General features: G+C 40.9%; 1 protein-coding gene across 1 annotated transcript; it reads right to left on the bottom strand.

Moving 5' to 3' along the window:
* fpgs (folylpolyglutamate synthase) lies at positions 1–27,975 on the bottom strand. Its single transcript, XM_049604522.1, has 15 exons — positions 27,818–27,975; positions 23,415–23,543; positions 23,240–23,293; positions 22,856–22,920; positions 18,991–19,105; positions 15,983–16,060; positions 15,590–15,651; positions 13,560–13,662; positions 12,284–12,361; positions 11,997–12,144; positions 10,430–10,513; positions 9,810–9,960; positions 5,725–5,800; positions 4,978–5,044; positions 1–1,687 (listed from the first exon to the last, which is right to left on the bottom strand). The coding sequence occupies exons 1-15, from the start codon at positions 27,965–27,967 to the stop codon at positions 1,311–1,313; spliced, it is 1,737 nt and encodes a 578-aa protein (XP_049460479.1). The 5' UTR covers positions 27,968–27,975; the 3' UTR covers positions 1–1,310.
* Between the last annotated feature and the right edge of the window lie 9 nt (positions 27,976–27,984).

Raw genomic sequence — 27,984 nt, forward strand, 5'->3', positions numbered from 1 at the left:
TTACATTTTGGAAAGATTTTTATTGTGGATCACAATGGATAGACAAGGGTTGTGTCTGTAATCATAAAACACATTTGATCAAGTTGGAGGTTCACAAAGGAGAGACCAAGAAATATTCAAAAACAATAGTAGACAACATTTCCATACCCACATTTTTAATCAACTTGTATTTAAGATGTCAGCTGATTTCAACTTCACTACTTATGAGTGGCAAGTTCCATTTAAGTGCATTTTGTGTCTTGATGGGTCCACATGAACAATAAAAACAGTGTAGTTTATTTTATATTGTAATTGAATTCAAAACTCATTCAAGATCACAGAGTGACTGGATTTGTCTGAAGCACCTGTGAAACTGAAGACCTCAGTTAGTTTCACTGGGTGAATACCCATAACATTAAGACCCAGTTGACAAGTTTATTTCATACAGTTTCAATATCTTTCATCATTTTACATAAAATAACTGTATATACATCAGATAATTTAAATATCATTAATTTGCATTAGGACCATTTAAATATCACTAATTTCAATGTAAAACAGATTACACAGAATTTGATTTAGTTACATCTGATTCCAACAGTAGTGTTGAGTGAATATTTACACTCCTACAAAAGAGAAATTAGAGGCCATGTGTAAAAAATCCAATCCAATTTGTCAAATCCAGACAAAATAAAATTAGAAAGCGTGCAAAATGGCTTTCATTCAAAAAAAAACAAAAAAAACAAAAAAAAACAGAAAGACTGAAATGTAATAGTCAAGTGTTGCAAATAGATAGTAAAAACCAGAAAACTCATCCAGTAGCACTTTCTTGTGCCAGTAATCTACAGTTTTTGTATAAATGTAATAACCACCACACCACTGACCACACCGGTTCATCCTGGTGACGTTTGTGATCACTGAAGCTTACATACAGTTCCAGTTTAGCCAACTCGGCTCACATTGTGGTGTACATGAATGTGCCCTTTGTAAACATATTTGGCTTCAAGTAAAACTGAAGACGGGAGCTCACATATTTGTGTGCTCGTCTGTAAGGCTCTGGGTGAAGCTGGGGCTTAAGAGGCCTGGAGCTGCCTTGGTCCAAACTTGCGGGCTCCTACCATCAGCCACTACAGGGAAGCTACGAGAAAATAACAATACCCGGGTGCAGCTAAAGCCATTCAGGTCAACACCTAATAACAGTGTTCAAAAAGGTAATGCCACTACAACCTCATCTATACAGACAGAAATTATTTGAAGGTAGATGTGCATGTAGGCAGAGAATCCCATTATTTAATGGTTTAAATGCATTAATGTAACTTCACATGGTCTGTTTACTTGGAGGAAGCAGGGTCAAGGTGTTTGAGTACTCCTCCCACCAAGTGGAGGCTTCCAGTGATGAGAATGTGTATCTCTGCTACGTCGCAGAGCGGAGCAGCTTTGGCCATGATGCTGGGTTTTACCGGTAAGACACTCTTGGCTGGGTCTGCCAACACTGAATCCCTGCGCTGGGTGATCCACTGAAGGGCACTGAGGATGCAGGGGAAGACCAGGGTGTCTGCTTTCTTCTCAGGGACCAGGGGCAGGCTGCTCTCGATTAACAGCTGTGGACCTTTGTTATCCCCCACTCTGTTATGGAGATGCCAGCTCCTCTCGTTGTCCAAGCAGCGGGTCAACATGTTCTCCACTGACACATTGAAGTTCTGCTGGTCTGAGAAGTATGAGAATAAGAGGGACCATTTTCAAATCTCTTCTTAGTGTAAAAGCAATAACTCAACATTATAGGGAATGTGCTTATTGTCTTTCTTTATTGTAGTGTAAATAGAAATGTAAAAATGACAGTTTGTGGGGTTTTTCCATGCTTCAACTATTTTTCCGGCAAACTGAAGTTTGTGATGAAGAATAGCAGAGTGCACAAGTCCAAAATCTTAGACAATATAAAAAACGTGCACAGTACTGATGAAAATCAAAAAACAGATAAAACACCTGCAACTTGTTGTAGACTTCACTTATTTAGTATAGGCAGCAACGGGAGCAATGTGGCACTGTCAATCAGTGCTTAATTTGTAAAATTAGAAGTAGGGGAACACTTTGGGCCTCTGAGAGAGCAGTGTTCCCCCACTCCCAAAAGTGAGGGAACACTTTTTTAAGTGGCACCTGAGCCGCCTCACTGCGTGACTCCAAATGGAATGGTTGTGACATCTAGTGTTGTCGCCGTACCAAAATTGGGACCCACGGTACGATACCAGTGAAAGTATCATGGTTCTGAGTAGTATCAGGATACCACAGCAAAAATGAGGCAGATGTGCCTTTTGTCATTTATAAAGAGATAAATCACTTTTCTATAATACATCAATGATATTTCAGTGGAATAAATTACTTATTGACTTATTCATACTTCAAAAACAGCATCGATTAACATAGGGGGGATCAAAATAAAATAAATAAATGAAATAAAAATCAACCAGCCACCCTCCTCCCCTGACAAGTAAAGAACAGTCCCTTCATAAGTAAAGAACAGTCCCTAAAGTGCGGTGAGGTTTGTGGACCGTGACCTGCCACAAAGAGAGAAATGTGAATGGCTCGTTTCTCCTCTGACACTCCATATACCTGTGTGCCGCCACGGCTCGGTTGTCCAGGTACTACTGGGCAGTCATGACACCAAGAAGAGGAAATTACTGGACCTGGAGTCGGACTCGCCGGTAAGCCGTTATGTTGTGGCGTGGAGCACTATGAGCCTCCGCTGTATTTGACCGCCGTATCCTGTCTGTGACCCCCGTTCAACCCACAACCTGCATGATTCGCCTTTCGTTTCTGCTGCTGGTTGAAATCTGTACTCACACAGCGAGCTGAGCCTAGCAGATTTAATTTGTGCGCACAAAACTATTTTTAGTCGTAAATGCGAGTAAAATGCTCGCACGTAGAGCTCTGTGGAAAACAAATCACTGCCGACAAGTAAAAAGTCATAAATAATAACTTTCACTACTCAAAGATACTCACATGCCTGGAAAACAAACCACTACAGCAGCATATTGAGTGCCAGGTGGCCAGCGCGTGCCATTATTGACCAGCGCACGCCGGGACGGCTCATGGACACTCACCGTCTTGCGACTGGACTATGAACTATCATATGTAGGCTACTGTGGAGTTTTAGTACCGTGGTCTACCATAACCAGTATACCCTGCAACACTAGTGACATCAGCCAATACTGTGTGTAGTTTTTAGATGTGAAAAGTTCTAGACCCATGCAAATTAGTTCCGGAACGCACCAGGGCCTTTTCTGAAAAGATCCTGGTACGCGTTCCAGTACGTTCCGGCTCAAATTAAGCACTGCTGTCAATACAACAACATGAAAAATACAAGTAATTCAGAAAAGTATATACTTAGCTCTTAAATTACTTTAATACTTGCTACATATCCCCGTCTTTGTCTTTTGAAGAAATTCCTATAAGAAAGGTGTCTTAAGCTTCATTTCTTGGTAGCATTTTTCCCGATAAGGGTCATAAATATTATATACTAGGAGATTAAGATGTTTTTTCATTATTCTATGAAAGTATTCAGGGCTCCTTTATACATATTATATTTATTGATACTATACTATTTCTTTGTATTTATGATTGTTAATGTGCATTCATTGATTCATTAATTAATGACTCTGGATCCTATAGCTCCTTATTTATAGTTTCTCGTTATTGTTTCCAGTCCTGTGTATCTGTTTTTTACCCCTCAGCCTGTGTTACTGGTTGCTGGTGGTCTTCTTGGTTGTTATGGACACTCCTCCCATTTGTGAGAGGCTAATATTTTGCAGGTCATTCATACATAGATAGATCTTATTACTTAATTATGTATTCTCTATCCTGATTGTGGTTTGAACCTCACCTGTGAGTATATAATTTGCCATTCATTATTGTTTTGTTATGCTGACAATGGGTCTTTAGCTACAGAGACAATTGCCAAAGAGCACTGGGGGAATGGATCAATGTTTGTCAAGAACTAGTTCCAACACATAATCTCCTGAAACCACAGACATTTTTACATTTCAGTTTGTTAAAAAAAAGAAAAAAAGAGAGATGATATGTTTTGATCTTTGGACAGATTCAGGCTTGCCATTTCCCTCTGCTTCTAGTTATTATGCTGAGCTAGGCTAACCCTGTCCTGACTCCAGCTCTGTCCTTAAAGAGATAGTTTAGGGCTGTATGAGGGACTTATCTATAGTCAGTGTATTACCTACTGTAGATGTCATTCAGCATGCCCCCAGTTTGGAGTAGCAGGCTGGAGCACTACCATGGAGGCTAAGCAATGTCCTGCTGAGGAGGGGGGTCAGCAGCAAACTAATTTTAACCACCTGAAAAAAGTCTCATCTGAAAGAATAAATAACAGTTTAAACTAACACTATACTGGGATTATATTTACCACTTGACCTTGCTGCAGACAGGCCTTTCTGACAGGTTAACAGCTTCAGTTCCACATGTATGCTCTTGTCAAAGCCCCCAGATATTGACCAAATCAGTCATTTTAAGTCGCTGAACAAGGGAGCTGCTGATCTGCCACTGTCTAATTCAGTTAGTTTGTTCGTTATTGTGTGACTTTGGAGAATGCAAACTAACCACTTTAAAACACCAAAATCACACATTAACACAAACAAACTAAATGATATGGGCAGTGGTGGACCAGCAGCTTCTGTGTTGAGCACAATAATGTTTTTGTCAATGGAGCCTGGCTTTGAAGAGAGCAATCTGTTGGCTTTAGTTCCCCGTTAGAAATCCATCTGACAGCAAAGTCAAGCGGTAAAAATATTCTACATACAGAGTACGCTTAGACTGTTCATTTCTTTTAAGGGGGCCAAAATACATGTTGTTGCTGACCCCTCCACAGCAGTACATTGCTTAGCTTTGTGTCAGACTCCAGCCTGTTTCACCAAACTGGGGGCATGCTGTCTAAACTACTCTATCTAATGATCCAATGATTGTTGTCAACAGCAACAGGTTAAATGACCTCACCTGCATTACATGAAGCAATGGCCTCAGTGATGTTTGGGCAGAACACAGCAAAGTCAAAATGACATGGCTGAAAAGAGACAGGTAAAAAAAAAGACATGAATAAGTAACAGTAAGTCCATTCAACCACATGGATACAACCCCAAAACTGTAAGAATCTTGCAGGCATGTCAACTTCAGCTAATATTCTAAACTGCGGGGCGTCGGTGGCTTAGTGGATAGAGCAGGCGCCCCATATACAAGGGTGTTGCCGCAACGGCCCAGGTTCGACTCCAGCCTGTGGCCCTTTGCTGCATGTCACTCCCTCTCTCTCTCCCGCTTTCACACTTGTCTGTCCTATCCATTAAAGGCTAAAAATGCCCCCAAAAAATATTTAAAAAAACAAAACAAAAAAATATTCTAAACTGCATCAAGTGCTGCCCATATAAATAATGAGAGATGTTTTTTATGGGTCAAGGTGCAGTCTGAATATGAGAGTTTTCAGTTTGCTACAGAAGATGATTATTTTCATTTTATTTTTTGTGGAATCCAGTAGCCATTAACATGACAAATAATCTAAAATATTACTAATCTATCTATATAAACTGCAAAAAGGTATGAAAAAATACGAAATTGGCTGGACTGGAAAAGAAAACCAAGCTTTGCACATTTCCTCTACATACACACTGCAATACCCACAACAGCATTGTGCTTATTAGCTTTAAGGACAATGCCCCTTTTCCCTGTGTTGCTGAAAGCAGATGTACTTACCACCAGTAGTTTAAGCATGGCTGCTGAGTCTCTCTCTCCTGTGGCATTGAACAGCAAAACTCTAGCCACAGGTCCACTGCAACACAAACATGCCAAGACTTTACATCACCACTGTTCAGCTGTTTTAGAAAAGGTCTCAAGTGTCTCTATAAAAGTAAAAGTTATGAAGCACAGGGACCTCCCTGTCACATCTTAAAACCAATATGGATGATTATCAGCTTAAGCCAGGTTCACATTACACGATTTTCACCCTGATTTTGCGTCACGGAGACTTTCATAATCTTTTGTGTGTTCATACCTGGCGACGTGCGTTTCTGTCAGGGGGAGTCTCACCAACTGCGTTACGACCTGTGTGTGCACACCACAAGATTTCTCCACCGAGCCCTCGCCAACAGAGCCCCAGATAACGTGGTAATGTCACCAAACTACGTTTTTTTTTTTAACTTTGAGACGACACATCCTAAAAGGGCATGGATATGATTCCCACTGTTGAATCAGATCTGCCTCCAGGGCCTGGGTCCAAACACAACATGCTTCCCGTGATCCTGTGGATGCCGCCATTGTTGTTGTTGCTTGCCCGCTTGTCAGTGTTTCCAGATCTTGGGAGAGGAACAAGCAACCAGGGCTATGGAAACAAGCCCAAAAGAAGCGACTATCATATAGGGATGCACGATAACTTTTCTTTTAAACCGATGACTTTCAGCTCCTAAAGGCCGATACCGATAACCGATAACACACACACATATACAGTACATATATGTATATATCTAAGATCATGACATCAATACTATGAACAAAACCAAAACAGTTTTGACTCTGTAAATGAAGAGATATTTATTTTTTCCAATGAAAAACTATTGGCAAGCATCTCAAACATTTTCGAAAAGATATCAAACAAAAAAAACAATTTCATATCTCAAATGGACATCAATTTAAATAAGGTGCATTACTTACTGATATAAAAATAAAGGCCCCTTGAACTGATGCAAATACATGCATCGGGATTACAAACTGAAAAAGTTCATTCCAGAAGTTCAAAAAAAAAATATATATATATAGAAAATGATTGCAAAATGATTTGGGGTCATCTGTTCAACCACGGTCGATCGTTGATTTGGCATTTCTGACATGTCGGAAATTTTGGTCGGCTGGCACAGACATCGCACAGTTGAAGCAGAGCCGACTGTAAATAGGGAGGCCAGGTTGGTTGAGCTGTGGCAACAGTATGAGTGCCTGTTCGACGTTTCTTCTTCCACCTACCACGACCGCGATCAACGAGAGAAACACTGGCAGGAGATAGCCAATATTCTTCAGCTGCCTGGTAAGTTTTTTTCTGCTCTCATTTTCAAGCAAGCGCAACAAACATACAAGCTAGCGCGCTAGATGAGGTACAACACACACACACACACACACACACACACACACACACACACACACACACACACAGAGGGTGCACCTGACTGTAGCCGGCTTACCTCCAACTCTCGTAAAATGGACAAACCATACTGTCCACGTCTCTCAAGCCATCTGTGAGTCCTTATGTGCCGACGCCTCTTCTTTTTGGACGTTTCGGCACACAGTATAGCGCAAATCATCACAGCAAACCGCTTGTCCTGCTTCGTTGACAACAACAGCACTTCCGGAACAAATCAGAGCTTTCAAATGTATCTTTGGGGGGATCAAAATAAAATAAAAAAATAAAATAAAAATCAACCAGCCACCCTCCTCCCCTGACAAGTTAAGAACAGTCCCTAAAGTGCAGTGAGGTTTGTGGGCCATTACTGACACAAAGAATAATGTCAACAGCTCGTTTCTCCTCTGACACATCACATACCTGTGTGCTGCCAGGTACTTCTGGGCAGTCATGATGCCAACAAGAGGACATTATTGGACCTGGAGCCGGACTTATCCGTTGCTGGTAAGCCGTTATGTTGCGCCACGGAGCACTATGGCCGCCGTATTTGACAGGAATACGTATTCCTGTCTGTGTCTGTGACCCCCGTTCAACCCACAACTGGCAGGAGTCGCCGTTATTGGACAGCGCGCGCCGTTATTGGACGACACATGGACACTCACCCTCTTGCGACTGGACTTTGAACTTATCCCACAGCAGTGGTACCTGAGGTACCGTAGTACTACAGTACTCCAACATTATGGTATCATATGTACTGTGGAGTTTTAGTGCCGAGGTCTACCGTTGGTACCACTATACCGTGCAAAGTGTGAGAGAGTGTGCGCGCCTGTGTGTGTGTGTGAGTGTGTGAGTGTGAGTGTGAGTGTGAGAGTGAGAGAGAGAGAGAGAGAGAGAGAGAGAGCGAGCGATCGTGCGCGTCTGTGTGAAATTATGACCGAGTTAACGAGTTGTTTTCCGACATGAGGGGGTATTCTTGAATCTTCCCAGTCAGAAAGAGTTTTCTGATTATGCCGACGTCACTTGAACGCAGCATTCACTGCAGGCCATTCAGGTCTCATAGTGGGAGCGGGGCACTGCCGTGCTGACAAAATTATATATGTTATCGGGGCTATTCGTCATGTTATCGGACTTATCGGAATGACGTAATAATTTCCTGTTATCGGCCCGATAGTTATCGTGCACCCCTACTATCATGCGTTTAAATAACTTATTAGACAGACATACACAGAGAAAGGTGATGTTTAGAGAGCAAGCCCAAATAAGCAACTCCACTTAAGAAACAAGCCCTAAGTCGCGGCTCATCAGCCGACCTGGCAAGTGGCCAGGTCGGCTGATGGTCGGAGTGTCCTCCTCACATTTCTTCCGTCCTCCTGCGTGCTGACGTGGGACGTATCCTGCCTCTCATTGGCTGATGCTCTTTGTCAGTCGTGTCAGGCTTCTCCAGTTTACTAGCATGGCAGATATCCAGTCCCAGTCACAGATGAGGGGGCGACTTGCTCGTAGGCTTGTTCACACACGAGGACTCGTCGTGGCAGACTATCTGCCGATTCTACTCCAACCCAAGGTGGCTCTCAAGATCCTTTGCGACGTCAAAATTGCGGTGAAAATCATGTAATGTGAACTAGGCTTTAGATGTGCCGTGCCACGCAGAGCTGCACCAGAGATGGACCCTCTCGAGAGTAGGTCCACAAGCCTCAAGCAGGTAGTTGTGATGTCCTGATGACAGCAGGCAACCCCCGACGACCTTGCTTCTCCCCCACAAACAAGCCGTGTGTGTTGCGAGACTACTCACCTCTGTCTGCACGAGACCAGAGAGAAGGGCTTTTTTAAAAGTCTGTGTGCTCAGCTCTCGGTACTTTTGTAGATTCTAACTGAATCTCTGTGGTTTGGAGTTTAGTTTCTCTCCTTATTTGAACCCTGTGTCCTGTTTTTACTTAAGATATCTGCTTTATTTTATTGCTTTATGTTTGCTATCCACCGTATTAGAAGTTGTGTGAAGTTTCCAGCATTTCCTTATTTTGCTGCTTCACAATAAAAGTTTTTACATAACAAAATAACATGGGACTTTTATTGTGAAGAATCTTTAGGAAATCAAATGTGTTTATCACTGAATTAGCGGAACTTTGTCAGCAGCTTTTCTTCAATAAAGGCAAGTCTAATAATACTGCAAGGAAGAAGAGTCCAGGCAGAAACTGTCACAGTGAGATGTTGATGAAGAGCTGCAGACAACAGGCTCTTACCGCACCTCTGCAAACAGCTCACTGCCAACAGGTAAACTTCTTTTACCTGCCCTGCTGTGGACAACACATGCAGCAAAAATAACAGGGGGCTTTAGCCGTTTATCAGCATGCAGCTTTAAAACGTAATCACCCAAGACAAGCCACCATCAGTTAAAGACACACCTTCAAGTCAGTAGCCCTCTTGTAATAGAAATGCAAATCCCTGCCATGCTGGGCTGATGGCCTTCGCCAAACCAAGCCAGCCCATGACTGTTGAAAAGGCGTACACGTATATTCTCTGATGTGATACTGCCAGGCTCAGCACTGTGAGCTACTTCTGTAATAACTGTGTGTAAAGTGACTCTTATGTTATTAGCAGTGAGCACTGTATGGTCGCATCGAGCTGCTTGATGGATGCTAGAACATTTCATGTCATAAGAAGTGATGTTCACCTTGCATTCCTTTCATGCTGGGCTGCAGTCTCTTTGAACCAGTTTACACAGGCCTGCATACTGCGCATGGTGTGAGCTCCATCCAAGAAGTAGGTGACTGGTCCGTGTTTCAGAGTCTGATTCCTCCCGGGCCACTCCGTGTCGGCTAGCCCTGAGACAAAACACACATAACCTCACTGGATGATGTCACATTAAGCCTGCTAACTGTTAAATGTTGGATTTCTATAAATCCTGATTTACAACGATCACAACTACCAGTAGCACTGAGGCTCTCTGACATTCAAAGAGTTTTACTGTGTATTCATCACAGAAACAGGACAGGATGTTTTTACATAATCAAAATGTCAGCTGTGGTTGTTCTTGGCTGCACAGTGACGTACTTTTTTATCAGGTAGATGGATTTCAAGTCAAACTGATTTTGCTTATTTGCTGCTGTTACAGAAACATTTATGTTTGCAGAAGCCCAAATGTGAGCATTGGCTGTTTACTCCCGACTGTTAATTTTAACTGTTGTATGTTGAAGTATTGAATTAGCTCAGTCAGAGATCTACAGCACAGCATAGGAATGATCTTCATCCTGATCTAATTTTGACAGTGACTGATTGTTCTTTAGGACTCACCTTTTACCATGATGGGGCTGGGCTTGAAGGAAGTCGCCTGCAGTACACTTGTGTTCTCAACAGTGGTGGAGGGAAAGCTTTTAACTGTTGAGAGAGGACATGTTGCTGTGAAAACTTTTCAGACATGGAAAACACAACACCAATGTTTGTGTTTTGTTTCCCCATTCACACACAGGTGTCAGTTATGGCTGTTTTTTAGACATTACAGGACATTTACAGAAAGTGCCACAATACTTACATGATATTTAGCACCTGGTTAACTGTGACTGCACAAGGGGTTTACTTTAACTTTCTTTTGCCCAACACAGTGAGGCAGGAAATTATTTTTACAGCCTGATCTGATTTGAGAAGAATCTCAAGAACAACATTGGCTCATTAAAAGGACAGTTCACCTAAAATCAAAAACACATATTTTTCCTCTTACCTGTTGTGCTTTTTGTAAGTAGAGATCGTTTTGGTGCGAGTTGCAGAGTGTTGGTGATATCGGTCGTAGAGATGTCTGCCCTTTCTCCAATATAATGGAACTAGATGGCACTCAGCATGTTGTGCTCAAAATGCCTTTTTTTTTTTTTTTTGAAAAGCTCAACAGAAATGTCTCTTTCCAGAAATCATAATGTGGTAACTCAAGATAATCCACAGACCGTATTGTGAGTAGTTTCATGTAGGAACTATTTTCTTTTTTTTTTTTTTTCCCCCTATTTTCTACCAAACTCCAACTGCCTCCTGAATGACTGCGCAGAAGGAAGCGTGCATCTACTCATGGACAACAGGTTTGTGCTGGTGACAGACCGAGAGGTAAACAATAATGGCAACCTCCTCGGCTAAGCTGTAGCATTAGCTAGCTCAGTAGTGCTAGGTAAGCTAGCAGTAGGTGCATATTTCCTTCTGCATGCGGTTGGCGGTTGTAGTTCCGAAGAGAGAAAACAGCTCCTTTGTGAAACTGCTCACAACAAGGTCTGTGGATTATCTTGAGTAACTGGGTCATGATTTCTGGAGAGAGACACTGCTGTTGAGTTTTTCCAGATGTATTTTTTTGGTGCTTTGAGCACCACAAGCAGAGTGCCATCTAGTTCCATTATATTGGAGAGAGGGCAGACATCTGTATGGACGATATCACCAACACTCAGCAGTTCACACCAAAACAATCTAGATTGATGCATAGCAGCTAAGGTGAGAGGAAAATATGCGTTTTTGACATTGAGGTGAACTGTCCCTTTTGCGATGTTTTATAAGTTGATAAAGTTATTTTGTATTCCATAACTAAGTTACGACAGTTGAGAAACACATCTATTATAGTGTTTCTAAAAAGGTGGACCAAGGCATGTGTTTAATCTCTTTATATTTAACCTGTGCTGCTGTGGTCTTTATGTCTAACCCAGCCAAATTGCTGTTTAATATGAAAGTGATTCAGGAATTTATTCAGTCTTGAGACCAACATAAATTGCTACCAAATTTACACAACAAGTTGTAATGGTAGCCACACCAAAAAGATTTGTCCTGATCCACAGAGTGGTAGCCTCTCATTTGAACCGACAGAGTTTAAATGTTAGTAGACAACCCATCCTACCTGGCAGGCATCTTTTCTGCAGCCAAGTGTGACTCAGCTGGAGAGCCAGGGAGGCGTTTGAGCGCTGATGCTGCCCTGCCAGACCCAGACGCAAAGGTCCACAGTCTGCCTTGTAGTCCTCTAGCTCTGGACACACCCACAGAGGACACTACAACAACAGGTCAGACTGCATTACAGAAAACTGAACAGCCAGAGGACAGAGATTATTTAAAGCTTAATTCACCCAGGAACATTTCGTTGGGCAATTCCTGACTGAAAATACTGCATTAGCCTGAATGATCACTTACTCTGATCTCTTTGGCCCTGTTCCTGAGCATAGCCATGGCGTCTTCTGGCTGTCTGACTGTAAAGGCCGGAACACCAGGCTAGAAAAAACATCATTTACAGCCAGTGAGATGACAGAGCAGAGGAGAAGTGGACTAATACTTTACAATGAGTAATTTTATTTGAAACAACTTGAATGTCACCCCGGTCTTAATTCAAGTATGAAGAAATCTATAATTCCAATGCACATCTTATGTTTTTTCTTAACCTTGAAAAATAGTGGTTTCACAAATAAAAAACAAAAAAATCCCAAACAAACTAACAAAAAATACTTAACTCAAGGTCTTCCTGCAAGCTTTTACTGGAATTTCGAAACAAATCTCTGTCTTCCTCAGTGGATGGAGTTTGCTCAGTTTTCATGGAGATCTAAGCGGCTGGGTTCTACTAAAAATCATGGCTACATGACTATATCAACAGCTAAACATTCAACATCATTTCTATCTCCATGACAACAGAGCAAATCCCATCTGCTGATGAAGACTGTACAATTAAGCTGAAAGCACAAAATGCTGAAATAGTCCAATAACAGGGACACATTACTGATGTTTACACCCAACATAACTTGAAGTAGGGATATTCCTGATGACTAATTTCCCTGATGACTAAACGAAAATTTAAATTAAGATTAGTCAACTAGTCTAAAAAAAGGAAAACACTCAGAAAACGTCAAAAGTCAAAATATATTGTGTGCACTAAGAGCCCTTTGAAGCCTTTAATCACAATCTTCAACAACCATGTCGGATTCTAATTGCCACTTAAGTATGAGACACTTTGTGCTGTGCGGTATAAATGTGAACCACTAAAATAACATCTAAAATAAATAAATTGCCTCTGAAATGTGGGGCACATTGAACCTTGCAGATTATCCGGCAAAAATGATAGCAATTCACTTTAAAGTTAATAAAACAATATCTAAATCAGAATTAAATTTTGGCTGAAATGAGAGGCATTTTGCGCCATGTAGTACTGCCAAACCGTGCTGGTTTTGCAAGAGGACATCTCTCTTATTTCCCACCATGCCATTTTAAAACTCCAGTCAACTTGAGCATTACCGCAGGAAGGGGGGACTGCTGTCTTATGGCTCTGTAGTACCCACTAGTGGCGGGTGGCTGCATGACAGTTAAGCGGCATTGTACATTAATAAAACACTAATTGGTTTAACCAACTAATGTTTCTGGTGCCGACTAGTGAGGGGGCGGACGTTTAATTGTTTAAATGTCTAATCGCGTGCATCCCTACCTTAAAGATGCCTCCTTTTTGCCAGGCGATCTTTTCTATGGTGTCTCCAAGAATCTGAGTGTGGTCTATACCCAGGGAGGAGATGCCACACACCCACGGCCTCCTATGTAAACACAAACAAAGAGAAGAAAAGGCACTGGTCAAATTTTATTACAACTCTGATAAAGTAAAAACACAACTTTATGGTGACAGTATATCAGTAACTACAGGTGGTCATAAAGCATCTTGCTAAGCAACAATGTGACTTGGTGAACCCGATCTAACCCTTTAAAATACCAAAGTCACACAACACAAACAAACTGATCGTGGTGGTAGTAGACCAGCAGCTCCTGTGTACAGAGAGGTAAAATTACTGTTTTTGTCAATGGAGTTTGGCTCTGAAGAGAGCATATATATATATATATATATATATATATATATATAAGTTTCTCTCTCTGTACAGTACAAAGTATACAACTAGATAAATGAGACTTAGATTTTACTGCACGAGTTGGGTGAGTTAAAAAAAAGATGTTTTGATATAATTTTGCTTTTGTTAAACTCAGTCCCCTTTTACTCCAATTCATCAACAATTTTCTCATTTTTTGGATTCTTAGTTCACTGTGGATGGCTAAAACAAAGTTTTCTTTATGTATTCCATGTAATATAGGGTTAGTAATTCATACACAAATGGTCATTTGTGAGGTGAAGTATTCCTTAAAGAAGCCTCTATATCCAATTTCACCTTCAAGTTTGCATCTGTATCTGTTGTGGAGATCTACTGATATTCATGGATAAAACAAAAAGTGCACATTTAGATTTTTTTTCTCTTGTTGTATGTGGTTTGACACTGAAAATTAAAATTCTGTAGGATATTTTGCTAAATTCTAAGAACTGCCTAGGTATTTGCCGATTTAGTTGGGAAGTCTATTATTTTTGTACACTTCAACAAAGCCATTTTTGGGGTTCAGTATCTTCATAAATATAACTCCTAAAGCAATGACATTTGGTAGGGGCAAAGGTATAACAGTGTGCATCAGATTCAAATGATTGACAGGCAAGCAGATGTTATATTTTTCATTACTGGCCACCGAAATTCTCGCGCGCGCCGGAGCACCTCCGTTCACATCAGACGTGCATTTCTCCATGCCGTCGACAAGCGATTCTGCTCCCAGCTCTTGTTTTTCACTGCCTGGCTTGTCAGATTCGCTCGCGGCTTGCGCAGAAAATAGACCAGACGCCGAACTGATCGCTGCAAATCGTGAGCCTGCCGCAGAGCTTCCTGGCGCAGCGCGGCCAGTGTGGACGTCACAGTCGGTTAACATGGGTGCCGAAAGGAAACTGCCTTCTCTTCTCGGCGCTTCCGCGGGCGGTGTGGCCCTAGCGTCAGGCAATCCCCTTAAGTGTAAAAATATGGATGTTTCAATATTTTCTGCTAATATTTATTTTTATTTAACCTTTATTTAACCAACTGCTAATATACAGTGTTAGACTGGTGTTGTACCAAATTTTAAGGGCTCCAACATCAGGTTTCCCACACATTCATTTATTTGTGGTAGCCCACCACAATTACAACATCTACCACCACATTTTGATTTTCTAATTTCGGAGCTAAACTGTTCATCGGATGCGCTATTGGAATACGTATACTGCTCGGTTATTTATTGCTCCACACTCTCAAAGTGCGTGTGTAGTCTGGCCACAGACTGAGCAGCAGAACACCAGGCGCAGTGAAAATGAAACCTAGCCGTTCATTGCGCTGGGTCTAAGTTTGCTTCCACTGACAAAAAGCTCATCCATCAATCTCATCTGATCAGCTCTGATGGATCGACTGATCAATTCAGTCATGCACAACCAAAGTGTCATTCTCTAATATGTAAGATATTAATGCTCTTTAACAGACAGTCTTTGATCACAAGTGTTTGATTTGTCCTCTGCTCTGAAACTTGAGTCATTTTACAAAAAATGGATATCAAAGCTAAATGTAATTTGTGATGTAGGAAGTAAAGAGGTGAGCAAATTACAGTCACATCATAAATACTGAGTCTTACCTTATGATGTTGGTGCAGTCATATGCTCCACCAATCCCAACTTCAATTACAGCTAAATCCACCTGAACAAAGAACACAGTTGTTTTAAATCAGGCAAAATAGTAACACTTTTTGCCCTGCTCGCCAACTTGCGAATGGGGATGTCAGTTGATCAGTCTTTCGATCAAACACACTGACACTGACAAAACATTTCAACAATTACAGGCCATAAAGCCAGGACGTTTACCAAGAGGAACCTTCTCCATTTTGGACAGTCTTCAAGCTTTTGTGACACTGCACACGAGTGAAAACAAACAGCCAGAATGACTCATCTCAGATGAAAAGTTTTCTTCTTAGGTATATGTGTTATTCCCTAGAAACACTGAGTTCCTATTTTTTTGTGTGCCAGCGTACCTTCTCCTGAAGAAACACATGAAAGGCCAAGATGGTGAGGAAACGAAAGTATGCTGGCATCGTCCCTCCGTGAGCAGCCTGAAGAGGTTAAAGAAATAGAGTTACTATGTCATTTGTTTGCGAAGTTTCTATGCAAATAGAAATATATGCCAGTAATGCTAGGTTAATACCAGTTAATGCTTCTATGTGTAGAATATTTCTGACTACAGCACCTTAGAAAAAATTCCACTAGAATATGTTCTTGTTTGTAGAAAGAACAGTCCTGTAGTCTATCGCTTTGCTTTCATCTTATTCATCTCAGTGCCAGTGTCTTTGTGAAAGCACCACTGCGTCAAAAACTAAGTTTAACACATGGTGCTTTAAAATTGCACAGATCAATATATTCATATAAACAACAGGTCAAATGACTGTCTAATGTGAAGGGCGTTTGTAATGATGAACACAGAGAATGATCATTCCCCTCAGCTCTTCAGAGGTTACTTTCAGCATTCAGCATTTTAGTCTTACAGCCCACATCTTCACTGTTTAGCAAAAGCCCCAATCCCACTGCACAAAAAACTCACCAACACCCAACATCTGGCTTTTTTATTAAACGGGAAAAGATACAATTGGCATTCGCTTGCGCGTCAAATGACTCTGAAGTAGTCACAGGTGTTTATCGGCTCCAGGTCTGATTGGAAGTGATGGAAATATGACAACCAAGTGGACACTCTAAATTTAGCCCCTTTGCTGGCACAATGCAATGAGACACAGCTACAGTATACCACCCGTCTCCATCTAAGCAGTGCTCAAAAATCAATCCAAATTAGCCGGCACCAAGTTTGATAGAGAGACTGAAAAAGTAAGGGATATAAAAAGAAGTAACCATCATAAGGGCATGTGTCTGCATAGCATTTTTTTCTTAAGCGCCACCATCTTTTATTAATTGTTCCCAATGAAAAGAGTGTATACAGATGCAGACGGCCACTTAAAGACAGAGCGCTGCATCCACCTGTGTTTTTCAGAGCGCTTTGGCTTTTTTTGTGCAGCCTCTCCGAGCGCTTCTAGTTGAATATCTCTGAAGTTTTCAGAAAGGTGCTGGTGACATCACTACCACTTCTTCAGCTTGACCAGCTGTCCACTGTCACAGCAAAGACACAAATGCCTGTTAGTGGGAGCAGATCCGCCGAACAGTGAATGTTTATCACCACGCGCTTTGTAAGCTTGTTAACTGTGTAGTCATCCTTCTGTTAATGTAGCATTACATTAGCTACCTAGCTAAAATTAGTGTCAAGATATTGTTGTCGTAGAAACAAAACCTGCAGGACATAATTGAAAACAGCACTGGGAGAGCTTTTTTTACGAAGGGCTCCCCAGGACCAAACAACCTAACAATTTCGCTGGCCTCCAAAGGCGCTGGTGACGTCACTACTGCTCATTTAGCTACTGTATGATGTGTCAGACAGAAACCATCACAACAAAGATAGAAAAGCATGGAAGCAGATCCGCCAGACACTGAATGTTGCTAGTGAGTGTTTTACTTTTATCACTGTACATGTGACATCAAACGTGACAAGTTGTGTTACAAAAAAATGCACATTCATACCCCAGTTTTGATGAAAGAAGCAGTATAACTCTCTGCACTCTTTTTTTTTTTTAAGCCACGGATGTGTTTGGTGAAAAAGCTCTGATAAACCAACAGTACACTTGCCGTCAAGCACCCAGAAAGACACAATCAGCGACTAGCTAGTGAACATAGTGGAGCATTTAGCAGCTAGAGAGTCAAATATTTCCCTCAGGAGATGATAGAGGCCCAAACAGAGCTGAAAGGCCAGTTAATATTGGACTTCTAACCATCAGGTGGATAACCTGAGACACAACTTCAAATGAATACTTATGTTACTCTGTGTCTGATGAACGGCAACCATGTGCTAACACATTCCACATATCAACTTTAAACGCTGATAATGTGTCAGATGTATTTATAGCTCTGTGCACTCATCCCACAGGGCATAAACGAATCCTAAAAAGAACACCCAACTGGAGTAAACTTGTGAATGAACAGTCCATCCATCATTGTAACTGCTCAAATGTCCCATTTCCAGTTACAGTAAATACAATCATTTTCACAATTCTTTGATTATCTCAGAGCTGTGTCACTTCTAAATGGCATGATTTTTTTAAATGACTGACCAAATGTGTCTGAAGCATTCAGGGCGCCTTCATATTAGGTACGATTGATTCATACCACGCCTGAGTATGACTGCCGGGGCAGTTTCCACTCCCCTGCCAGTCAGCGCCCCCCTTATGTAATGGTAGGGGAAACACTGCTACCATTGTTTACTCCTGCATGTATACAGTCAATCGGACCCAAACTGGCTGAGGCGCTCTGCACATGCTCCACAGTTTTTGTCCTGTCGCCACCTATTGTAGCAGAGTCAGACGTACTTCGGTCAATACATCAATTCCCCTCCTGTGCTTGTATACCGGGACAAGGGCAGTAGTCCAATTGAATGGCCCAGTCGAGCTATAACCGCAGCTCAACGTAACTGTAAGTGTACACAGTGTTCACACTGATCAAATGCTCTGGACTTTGTGGTCAAGTGCACTCTGCTCCGGGCCTGGGGCCCTGATGTGAAAGCCTCCTTAATGAGTCAAACTGCACGCTGACTGCTGGTAATGTGATAAAGCACACTGTCACATGAGGGTCATGCTCATCCGGACATGAGGAGTCTTATTTTCTATTGACTGAATTACAACCTGTGACAGTGATAATCCAGGCTGAAGCTCTACTCAGGCTGGGAATACAAACAGGACGCACAGTCAGATAAAATGCCACAGACATCACTCCTCAGAATGCTAGCTCTCACTTTTAGACGATTAAAGATTAATCTGATGAATCATTTAATGAAGTCAATGAGTAGCCATGATTATTCTGGCAGTCAGGTTTCTGTCCAACCAGTCCATTTTCAGTTAGAAACCAATTAAAGAGCTGTGTTTTAAAACTATGCATCTTTGCCATGACCTACCTTAGTTTCATCCAGCCGTCCATAAACCTGCCAGAAGTATTTAGTGAAGAGCTCTTTTCCAATGGGCTGTCCGTTGATTCGGATCCTCTCCCTGACTTGTACCAAATGTGGGGAACTACGGTCAGAAAATAAACATCAAAAGAGGTTGTTAAGCCACTTTTCACTGGCTGAGTATAAGAAAATAAATACCTTGGCAAAGTGCATCAATACAGATGTTAAATCTGCATTACACATGTAATTATGAATTTTGTTATTAGAACAATGTTCTATCTCAAAATGAATGTGTCCATGTATAGTATTCTAAATTAAATATATGTAATGATACATGATGTTAAACAGTATACTCTACAAGGAAACATGCTCAGTCTCTCCACCTGCCATTGATTGTTTTTTCCAGGCTACTCAGACTATTTCTCTATTTTTACCTGCAAGGATCTTTACTAGGTGATCGAACTAATGGATTACAAAGTACAAAATGTATTGATTATTATCAGTACTGTTGAGGAAGTTAGCCTCATGTTTCACTGTGGAAGTGGGCTTCCAGTGTAGCTGGGTGATGTGAAGGAATGAATAACTTAAAAACAAGCCATACCACAGTATTGTTAAAATAATATAATTTCACTGCTGGAAAGATGGTCTTTTCATAAAACTGAGCTGTCAATGCAGTAGAAAGATGCAAATACTTTTGAAATTGATATTAATGATCAAAGAAAACAGAGGAAAAGGACTGCAGCGTTCACTTTTTCTCAAGAGCATTACAATAGCAATTTTCATTTTTTTCTGAAAACATTTTGGGTGAGAAATAGGCGGTGCAGTCATAGAACCTTGGTTTTTATTTGATCAACACATTTGATTAGTTTTGGTTGGAGTTTGAGAGACAGAGACAGAGAGAGAGGGGTGGGTCCGTCTCTTGAACACCTTCTATACTCTGTTTGTGGTGGCAGCAAGGTGGTGGGCAATACGAATATGCTTAAGTACAGCCTGTAGTTTGAATAACAGCTGGGAGTGCCAGCAAAATCTATCATCCGGTGGAGTTTGGCTGGGAGGGGAGCAGGGAGATCTAGGCACTGGTTAGATGGAGGGAAGATTACTACAGTTCTTTTACACATACTACCCACATTGTTATGATAAAAAGCTGGTTGAAAAATCAGCAAAGTACCCCTTTAAGTATTCATATATTGCTTAACCCAAGCTTTGAGCACTGTTTTGCATAATGACCTTTAAACTTCAGATTGCCAAAGGTAGGATGCACAGGCTACAGAGAAAATATTTTCAGAATCTAAATGAGCAAACTGGGAAGAATAATTATAATAATTTGAGTGGACAAGTACAGATAAAGAAACACTTCAATGTGTTTCAAAAATAGCTTTTTTATTCCATATTCATTAGTGATAATGTGAATTTGGATAATTATCTGTATTGAAGTTAGACCCACCTTAACATGTGGCTGATACCAACTAACAGCTAGTTTTGGATTTCTTGTGTGTCTTGAACAGGTTGTCATCTAAAAGCAAGGTGTTCAAAGAACTGACCCTCATCAAGGCCTGTCTGGGTTTAAACTGACCAACCCTGGGATATCCTGGTGGATGAGTGGTTTGGGACTTTTGCCACATGACCGCAATGTTGACAGTTTGATATCTTATTTCGCTCTATTCTTGTGTTTCTGTAACTCTATCAAATAAAAGGCAAAGCAAAGAAAATCTTGATCCATCCTAAACCCCATTCCATTTTAGTTCCTGTAGCTATGTTGGACAGCTTTCTATCAACAATATGGTGGTGTCTCTTCTGTAGAGAACCTGCTGTGGGGTGATAGCCTGGATTTTGTGAGAGAAATGTAACATGTGAACGAATAGGAGGGGGTTCAGAACGCCATTAAAAGGATTTATTCATGATAGAAGACTCACAATACGGTGCAATGCAAAACAGAACAAAAAATAACTGAAAGCTAAGAGCAGTCTGCTGTACAGTAGAGACCTGACGATGGTTATACAGTGGAAACCGCATAAAGTGGTGTCATGTCTGTCCAGGTCAAATCGGTCACTGTAAGTGGATGATTACTGTAACTATTTTTTTTCCTTTTTTTTTTTTCCATTTCTTGTGCAGATTACCATCTAATTGACTTTTATATGTTTACTATATGAATTAAAGTAATGAAAGAGACAGCTTAGCTATTAACTAAATTTTGCTGACTGGTTCAAAGTACACTACAGCTGTTTTTTAACAGGGATATAATAGGCATTATCAACCTACGTCATGAGGGCGGCTTTGACCACAGGTGCTTCACCTGTGGACATTCTAGCTGTCTTAAGCTTCAAAGAGACTATGTTTTTGACTGAGAGAAAATTGTTTTCTTTTTCCTGTTGTGATTTCAGTGCGCAGACAGTGCATTCCCCTTGGGTCCTTTCATGTATGACACGACATCTTGATTACTATATGCTAATTATTTACACAGCATTTGTATCGGAACAATTCTGTCTCCAGCTTTTTGATCACTCTAAGCAGTTTTTAGTGTTCTGACATTTCTTCTCAATGGCTGCTTTTTAAAGACTCTGCACAGTAACGGTCTAACCACACAGGTGATTTAACATTATTTGGATTAATGATTACAGCTCATCTCAGGAGTGTGTGGGTGAGTGCCAACAGTATTTCATTGGCATAGTCACTCTCATGTTTATTGGTGCATGGAGTTCAGTGACCTCACATAATCCCAAGCATATGTTGCATTCATGCAGCATCAGCGAGAACAGGTAGAACAGGAAGAACACCTGTTACTCCGATTTGGGAGTGTTAACACTGCTGCTGGGTGATATAGCTTAAAAATAATATTGCAATATTTTTAGGCTACATGGCGATACACAATATATATTAGGGTATTTTGAAATTCACTTCAAAGTAAAAGGCCTGTGCTGGAATTTCACTGCACTTCAAAATAAAAACAAACTTGACACGTTTGCAAGTCACTTGTGGTCCATTCAGAATGGATCTTTGACCCAATTTTTGACTGCGACCCACCAGTTGGGAACCACTGAATTGAAGATTTATTTTAATTAAATTAATTGAGGCAGAACCACTGGTGCTTTCATTTTGAAGCATTCTGCTCGTTTCGGGCTGGAAGTGATGATGTTTTTGCTGTAAACTTGAAGTCCCCAGTCAATAGTTAGAGGTAAGCAGTTAGCACAAATTTAAAAGGTTTTCTCTGTGCCTTTGAACGTGAGTATTTATCTACTGTGAGATGGAAACAACGTAACAGCTCTACGGTTCATATATTAATAGTATTTTCAAGTGGCACTGGTGCTCAATGTGACTGAACAGTCGCGGTCTGGAGCCTGAAGGTACAAAGACAGATGCTTCCACTTCTCACGCTACAGTATGGCCTGTAGTAGTAATCACATTTGCAACAAACACACCTCGCCTGCTATCACTTGGGAGAAAGTGATCTGGATTGGCTTAGGAGTATGTGTGATGTATCATGTTCCTGAGTCTTTCTTTATGTGTGTGTGTGTGTGTTTGTGAGAGAGAAAGAGCCAAAAGGGAGAGCGAGAGAACCGAAACACTGAAATGAGTCTCATGCTGGTGACTTAAAAAAAACACAATGTGACCATTTATACTGTTCGCTATACAGCTATTTTATACATCGCACATGGAACAAGCTGCGATACATAGAGTATATCTGATATATCGCTCACCTTTAATTACATAAAATGGCTAAATCTGAGCAGAATCTAAGCAATCAAAAACAGTTGATTGTTGAAAACAGTGACACTCCATCTGTCTATGGTTTCAAGACAAGAAGTAGAGACTGTATTGGCAATTTCTTCCCGCTGGGTCAAATAGTGTGAAATTTGTTCACAGACAGCAGTTTTACCTGTAAAATCCTGTGCGGAAGCCATAACTTCTCAAAATCTGCTCAGTGAACGCACATGTTGACCCCTGAAAGACAAACGCAAACAGCTAGAGGCCTCGTAAAGCTGTCACAATAGTTTGTGTCCCTCAGTGAATGAACGCAAAGTTTCAAACATGTTTTTATGACCTTTTGTCAGAGCTTGCATAATGAGACCTAAGAGGTCAATATTAAATTGGAACAGTCTATGATCTTAATGTTAACAGCAAATTATTATAGATCAGTCATTACGTCTCTTCAGTTCTATGTGTAAATACATCTGTGTGTGACTTGTATGATCAAAGAATTACTAACTGGGCCTTTAAAAATGCAACATACATCACACACAAGCAGCTCTTGTTAGCTCACCTTGCCCTTTGTCCCCGTCACATGAATGATATTGAGGTGGTCTAGTTCCTCCACCTTTGAAACACAAACACACATGCATCAGATAAATCAAAAGCTGTATCACATCAGACAACATTCTTTGGAATCCTTTAAGTGGTCACTGTTGCATGCATAGTATTTGACCTAGCTGACTCACTGTGAGACCGGATCTTTCCAGGAAGCCTCTCATGGCCTGGAGCTGCAGCTGAGGGTTGCTGCGCTCCTGTCGTACTTGCTCCAGACAACTGGCATTGGTCTGTAGTGTGTTCAGAGTGCAAATGGCATCCTGTAGCAAAAGCAGAGAGTGAAATTTTTCGAACAGCAGGACAATTTAAAAAACAACAACACCATAATCTACACAGCATGGAACCAGAGAACTGTCACAGCCTTTGACTTATTATGGTGTGTAAAACACAAGTCCACCATGGAATTAATCATACAAGCAGCTTTTTGATTTTACATGCACATGTTCAGTTGGAGCAACATGTTAAGGTGTGTCAGGGTATCATGACTTGCTGTCTGATAGTATACTGTATCAAAGTCCAGCTCATATTCATCAGTTAACTGATGAGATGACTCCACTGGATTAGTCAACTAACAATAGATCAAAATGTAATTTCTTTTCTTAAGCTGGGCCTTGAAATGCAGAAATGACTTTTATATCCATCATTTAGTCTATTGACACAAAATAACTCATTTCTAACGCACCATTTTCAACTACTTACATGTTTTCTGGCAAGATGCTGAATTAACAGTTATTACTATTTTCTATTTTCTGAAATGAAAATAATGGAATAAACAGTTATGAAAAAAAAGCATGATTAGTTGTACCCCAACTCTTCTCTAACTTCTGCAAGCCTAAAGGGTAAGTATGATGATATTCTTTATTTTTCGTCAATAGAGTGCTGCGGGAGTCCTAAAACCTAGAAATGAGTTAGCATTTTGAAACTTCTGGTCCCCTCATCTTGAAGAAGTCAGTGGGTTTGTTATTGGGTTTTTGGTTAGATGCCTGAAATAAGGTCTGTGGTCAACACAAGCTCATGAGACATTCAGGTTTTGTTCTATGAAGTAAAATTCGTTAGTAAATACCCTGCTGTGAATTTTGAAGTTTCTATGCGTCTTAAAGAAGGTGGTTGCTAAATGAGACTACAGAACGTCATCACGCCTAAAGTGGCTTTACGGCCTTGTTGCAGTGGTGATGTTAAGGGATGCGACTGTCATGCAGTTTCTTTATAGCATAACATTACCTTTTTACATCTGGCATTGCATTTAAGCATCAAAAATCATAAAAGTGGTGTTCATTTGTTAAAATTATCTTGCTGAACAAAACATGTAAGTATCATAAACATTTGTTTGCCACTTTTTGGCAATAATCCAAAATCCAATGAAGTGAGACAGTGAGACACAATGTGTCACTGGTTGACGTGTTCCTTCATTACCATGAACTAGGCTGGGCAATGTAACGACTATGTGCGATATATCAATATATTTTCAAGCAAGATATAGATTTAGACAACACCGTTCATATTGATAAAAGGGTCAAGTTTTGTTACATAAAACTCTGCACAGCTCTGCCCCCCTCATTCACAAGTTCTCCAGCAACATTACGATAAACACAGAGCTGCTCCTCTGTTCAATCTGTCTGTTCATTAGTCTACAGTGCGATATCGGTCTATATGTTGCACGTGCTATGCTAAATCTGTGAGATGAATAAAATTACAGCAGCACATGTGCAATCCAGCGCTGCACTGTTAGTTTGTGTGTGAGGTGGATCACAGCGCTTCACCGTTCTTCTTGGTAGTTGTAGTCTAAGATTAGCCTAATAGCCTAAATATACACAAATGCTGAAATTGTTTTCCAGCGCTAGATTCATTTGAAAGGCCATGGAAATTGACTTTTTAATTCCCCCAACAAATATTTTTAATTGTTCTAAACTACGATGGATTTAGGCCTGCTTGATACTTTTATACTCATGTAATAGTTTTGTGGCCTGTGCTGTACACCTTTTAACCTCTGGAGCTCCAGTGCTATGTCCAAAAAGTTAAAGTGGTCAAATCACAGCATTCTTGGTGAGAGGACACAGAATTGTTTGTGCTTTTACGCATGGGTAGGTGGTGAAGTGGCGCACATGACTCGTGCTACGGACGGACGGACAGACGAGCCACGTATCTAAAACAGGTAATACAACATTATAGCAACCTGAGTGCAAAGAGCAAAAACAAGCTCTCCAAGATAGTCAACATTGCAGGGAGGGTGATTGCCAATTTCACAGGAACAACTCAGCAATATATCTGACAGTGCTGTATGCAGGAAGTCCAAACACATAATTGCCAATGCCTCACAATGATTACACTCAGAGTTTGAGCTGCTTCCGTCTGGGTGTCTATTTAGGGTCACAAGAACCAGTCGGAACATTATTCCCTATGCCATACAGGCAATAAACACAGAATGTACCTTTGTATGTACCTTTGATTTTTAGGAGAAGCCAAAGACAAAAATTTCCACTGAGGTGGACAATAAAGTTATCTGTCTATCTATCTCTCTATCTATCACAGAAGTCATGATGAATTTACTAAAGGACATTTTCATTCAAATACAACACATTTACATGTAGACTGAGTATTTCTAGCTGGGCCTCCTGCAAAATTGGTCTCAGTGCTTACCATTTCTGTCAAGCCTCCTGAGCTAAATACCCATGGCAAGATTATCTGCAGTAAAGTCTAAAGGCCTTTACACACTCTGCAAGAACAGAGAAATTTGTTCTCTCTCCCAGGGCTAGCAGCCCGAGTTTGGGAGTTCTTGCAGCTTGTTCTAGACACATCAACTGGGCAAAACTTTGTGGTGTCCAAGAACTATTGTGTGATTGGTCAGAAATTTGAAGAGGGCATGGTTAATGCGGAAAGTGCCACAGTGGGAGGGGCCTATGAGGACTTTCCAGGAGTTCTGCACTTGAGTTTCTTGTGAAGAATGAAATGTACTAGCCAAAACAAACTTTGTTCTTGTTCTTGCCACCTCGAGAAAAAGAACAAATTTCTCTGTTCCTGTGGAGTATACAGGGCTTAACAATGCCGCATCACCTTTTATGAGCAGGTATGCTCTCAGCCACCTTCATTACAGACACTCCCCTGACTCAACCTCACTGCAGCACAGACTCTCCTGCTCAAGATGTTCATGTAATCTATCTTCTTAAAATACAATTAATGCTTTAATTTTAGACCTCTGGTGAAACTGCAGGAGCAGCATTAAGAAACTCCCAACATTACCTGCTGGGTCCCTCAATTCCTTGTTTCTTATTAAGAATCAGATGAGAAGATTGACACAAGTGCTGCTTGGCTGCCAACTGGTCACAGTCAATAAATTGTTTGGAAAGTTGCATAACATTGAACTGTGAGACTTTGGTTATTGCACTGATTAAACAAGATCTACTATGCTACATGATAATTAATGAGCTTTGAAAAGGTGCTGCTGGTAGGTGGGTTTTGTTTCCCCTTGTGTCCAGTCTTTATACTTACTAAGCTAAGCAGCTGCTCATGGAAGTTTAATATTTACCGCACAGGGTAGAAATGATAGTGGTATCTTGTCATCTAACTCTCAGATTAATCAATAATAAAGATCATTTTTAGTTGCAAACTTAACTAGCAGGAAGGCATAACCCATCGACATTGGCCAAGTCATTTTGGAATCAGTTTTACTGGCCAAGGTGCATCATATTCAAGGAATTTGACTCTAGCTTTTCGTTGCTTTCAGTGTACTTAGACATACAGCTAAAACAAGGACAACAAAGCTGAACAAGGTTATCAAACATTTAACCACTATGTACAGTTATAAATAAATGATATCCTTATTGAATATAAATCAGTGATAATAATTTGTAAACAGGAGGACAATAGTGCAATGGTGCAGAGTGCAGAGGGTGCTGAAATAAATATGAGATAATTAATGTAACAGGTTGCTTTATCTACACGTGGTGACAGTACTGTGGCACATATGTCATTGACAGTGACTGTGTCATCTCCATTTGCATTAATGTAAGCTGCAACAAGTGAAGAAAGGTCAGTGTATTTTTATTGACTGTCTTAACAGTTCCATTTTTATACAGCTCTTAAGATGTAGTAGTTTTACTTATGCTGTGTGGAAACAAAACAAGCCACATAAAAAAAGGTAAACACTTCAGTGTACACTTAATGTGAAACTGGTCCAAGTCCAACTCCCATATGGTACCAAAGCTTTAGAGCACGTGTTTGTTCACTGGTTGAACTTTGACGTTGAGTCAGCAGTGTGGCATTAGCAGAAGTACATCTGACAGTGTGCTGCGAGCTCTGTCCACGCCGTAACTTTTCATAGCACAGTCACTCAGCAACCAACAGCTTCTCTGACAGCTTGTAGCCGCACCGTGTCGGCTAAAGTTCATGTATCCTCATATGGCCTGTCAGCCATGTTCTATCCATGTCAAAACTGTACCAGTCGCTCAGAGCAGTGTGACAAACTTATCAAACTAGTACTAGCTAGCTCGCTAGTAGCCGGGGAAAGATAGGGAGAAGAGACTGGAACACAACGTACCTGGTACTCCATGCCTGGTATATGAGGTGCAGTCTTGGTGGTGCTGTAGTACCTGGATGAAAAACCCGCCAAACCATACGCCCTGCGCTTTCGGAGCCGCGCGGCAAACACGAAGCCCCGCTGCCACACGCTGGACATGCACACCATCATGGGGCGTCGAGCTGTCA

The sequence above is a fragment of the Epinephelus fuscoguttatus genome, linkage group LG18 (assembly GCF_011397635.1).
Source record: "Epinephelus fuscoguttatus linkage group LG18, E.fuscoguttatus.final_Chr_v1".
NCBI lineage: Eukaryota > Metazoa > Chordata > Actinopteri > Perciformes > Serranidae > Epinephelus > Epinephelus fuscoguttatus.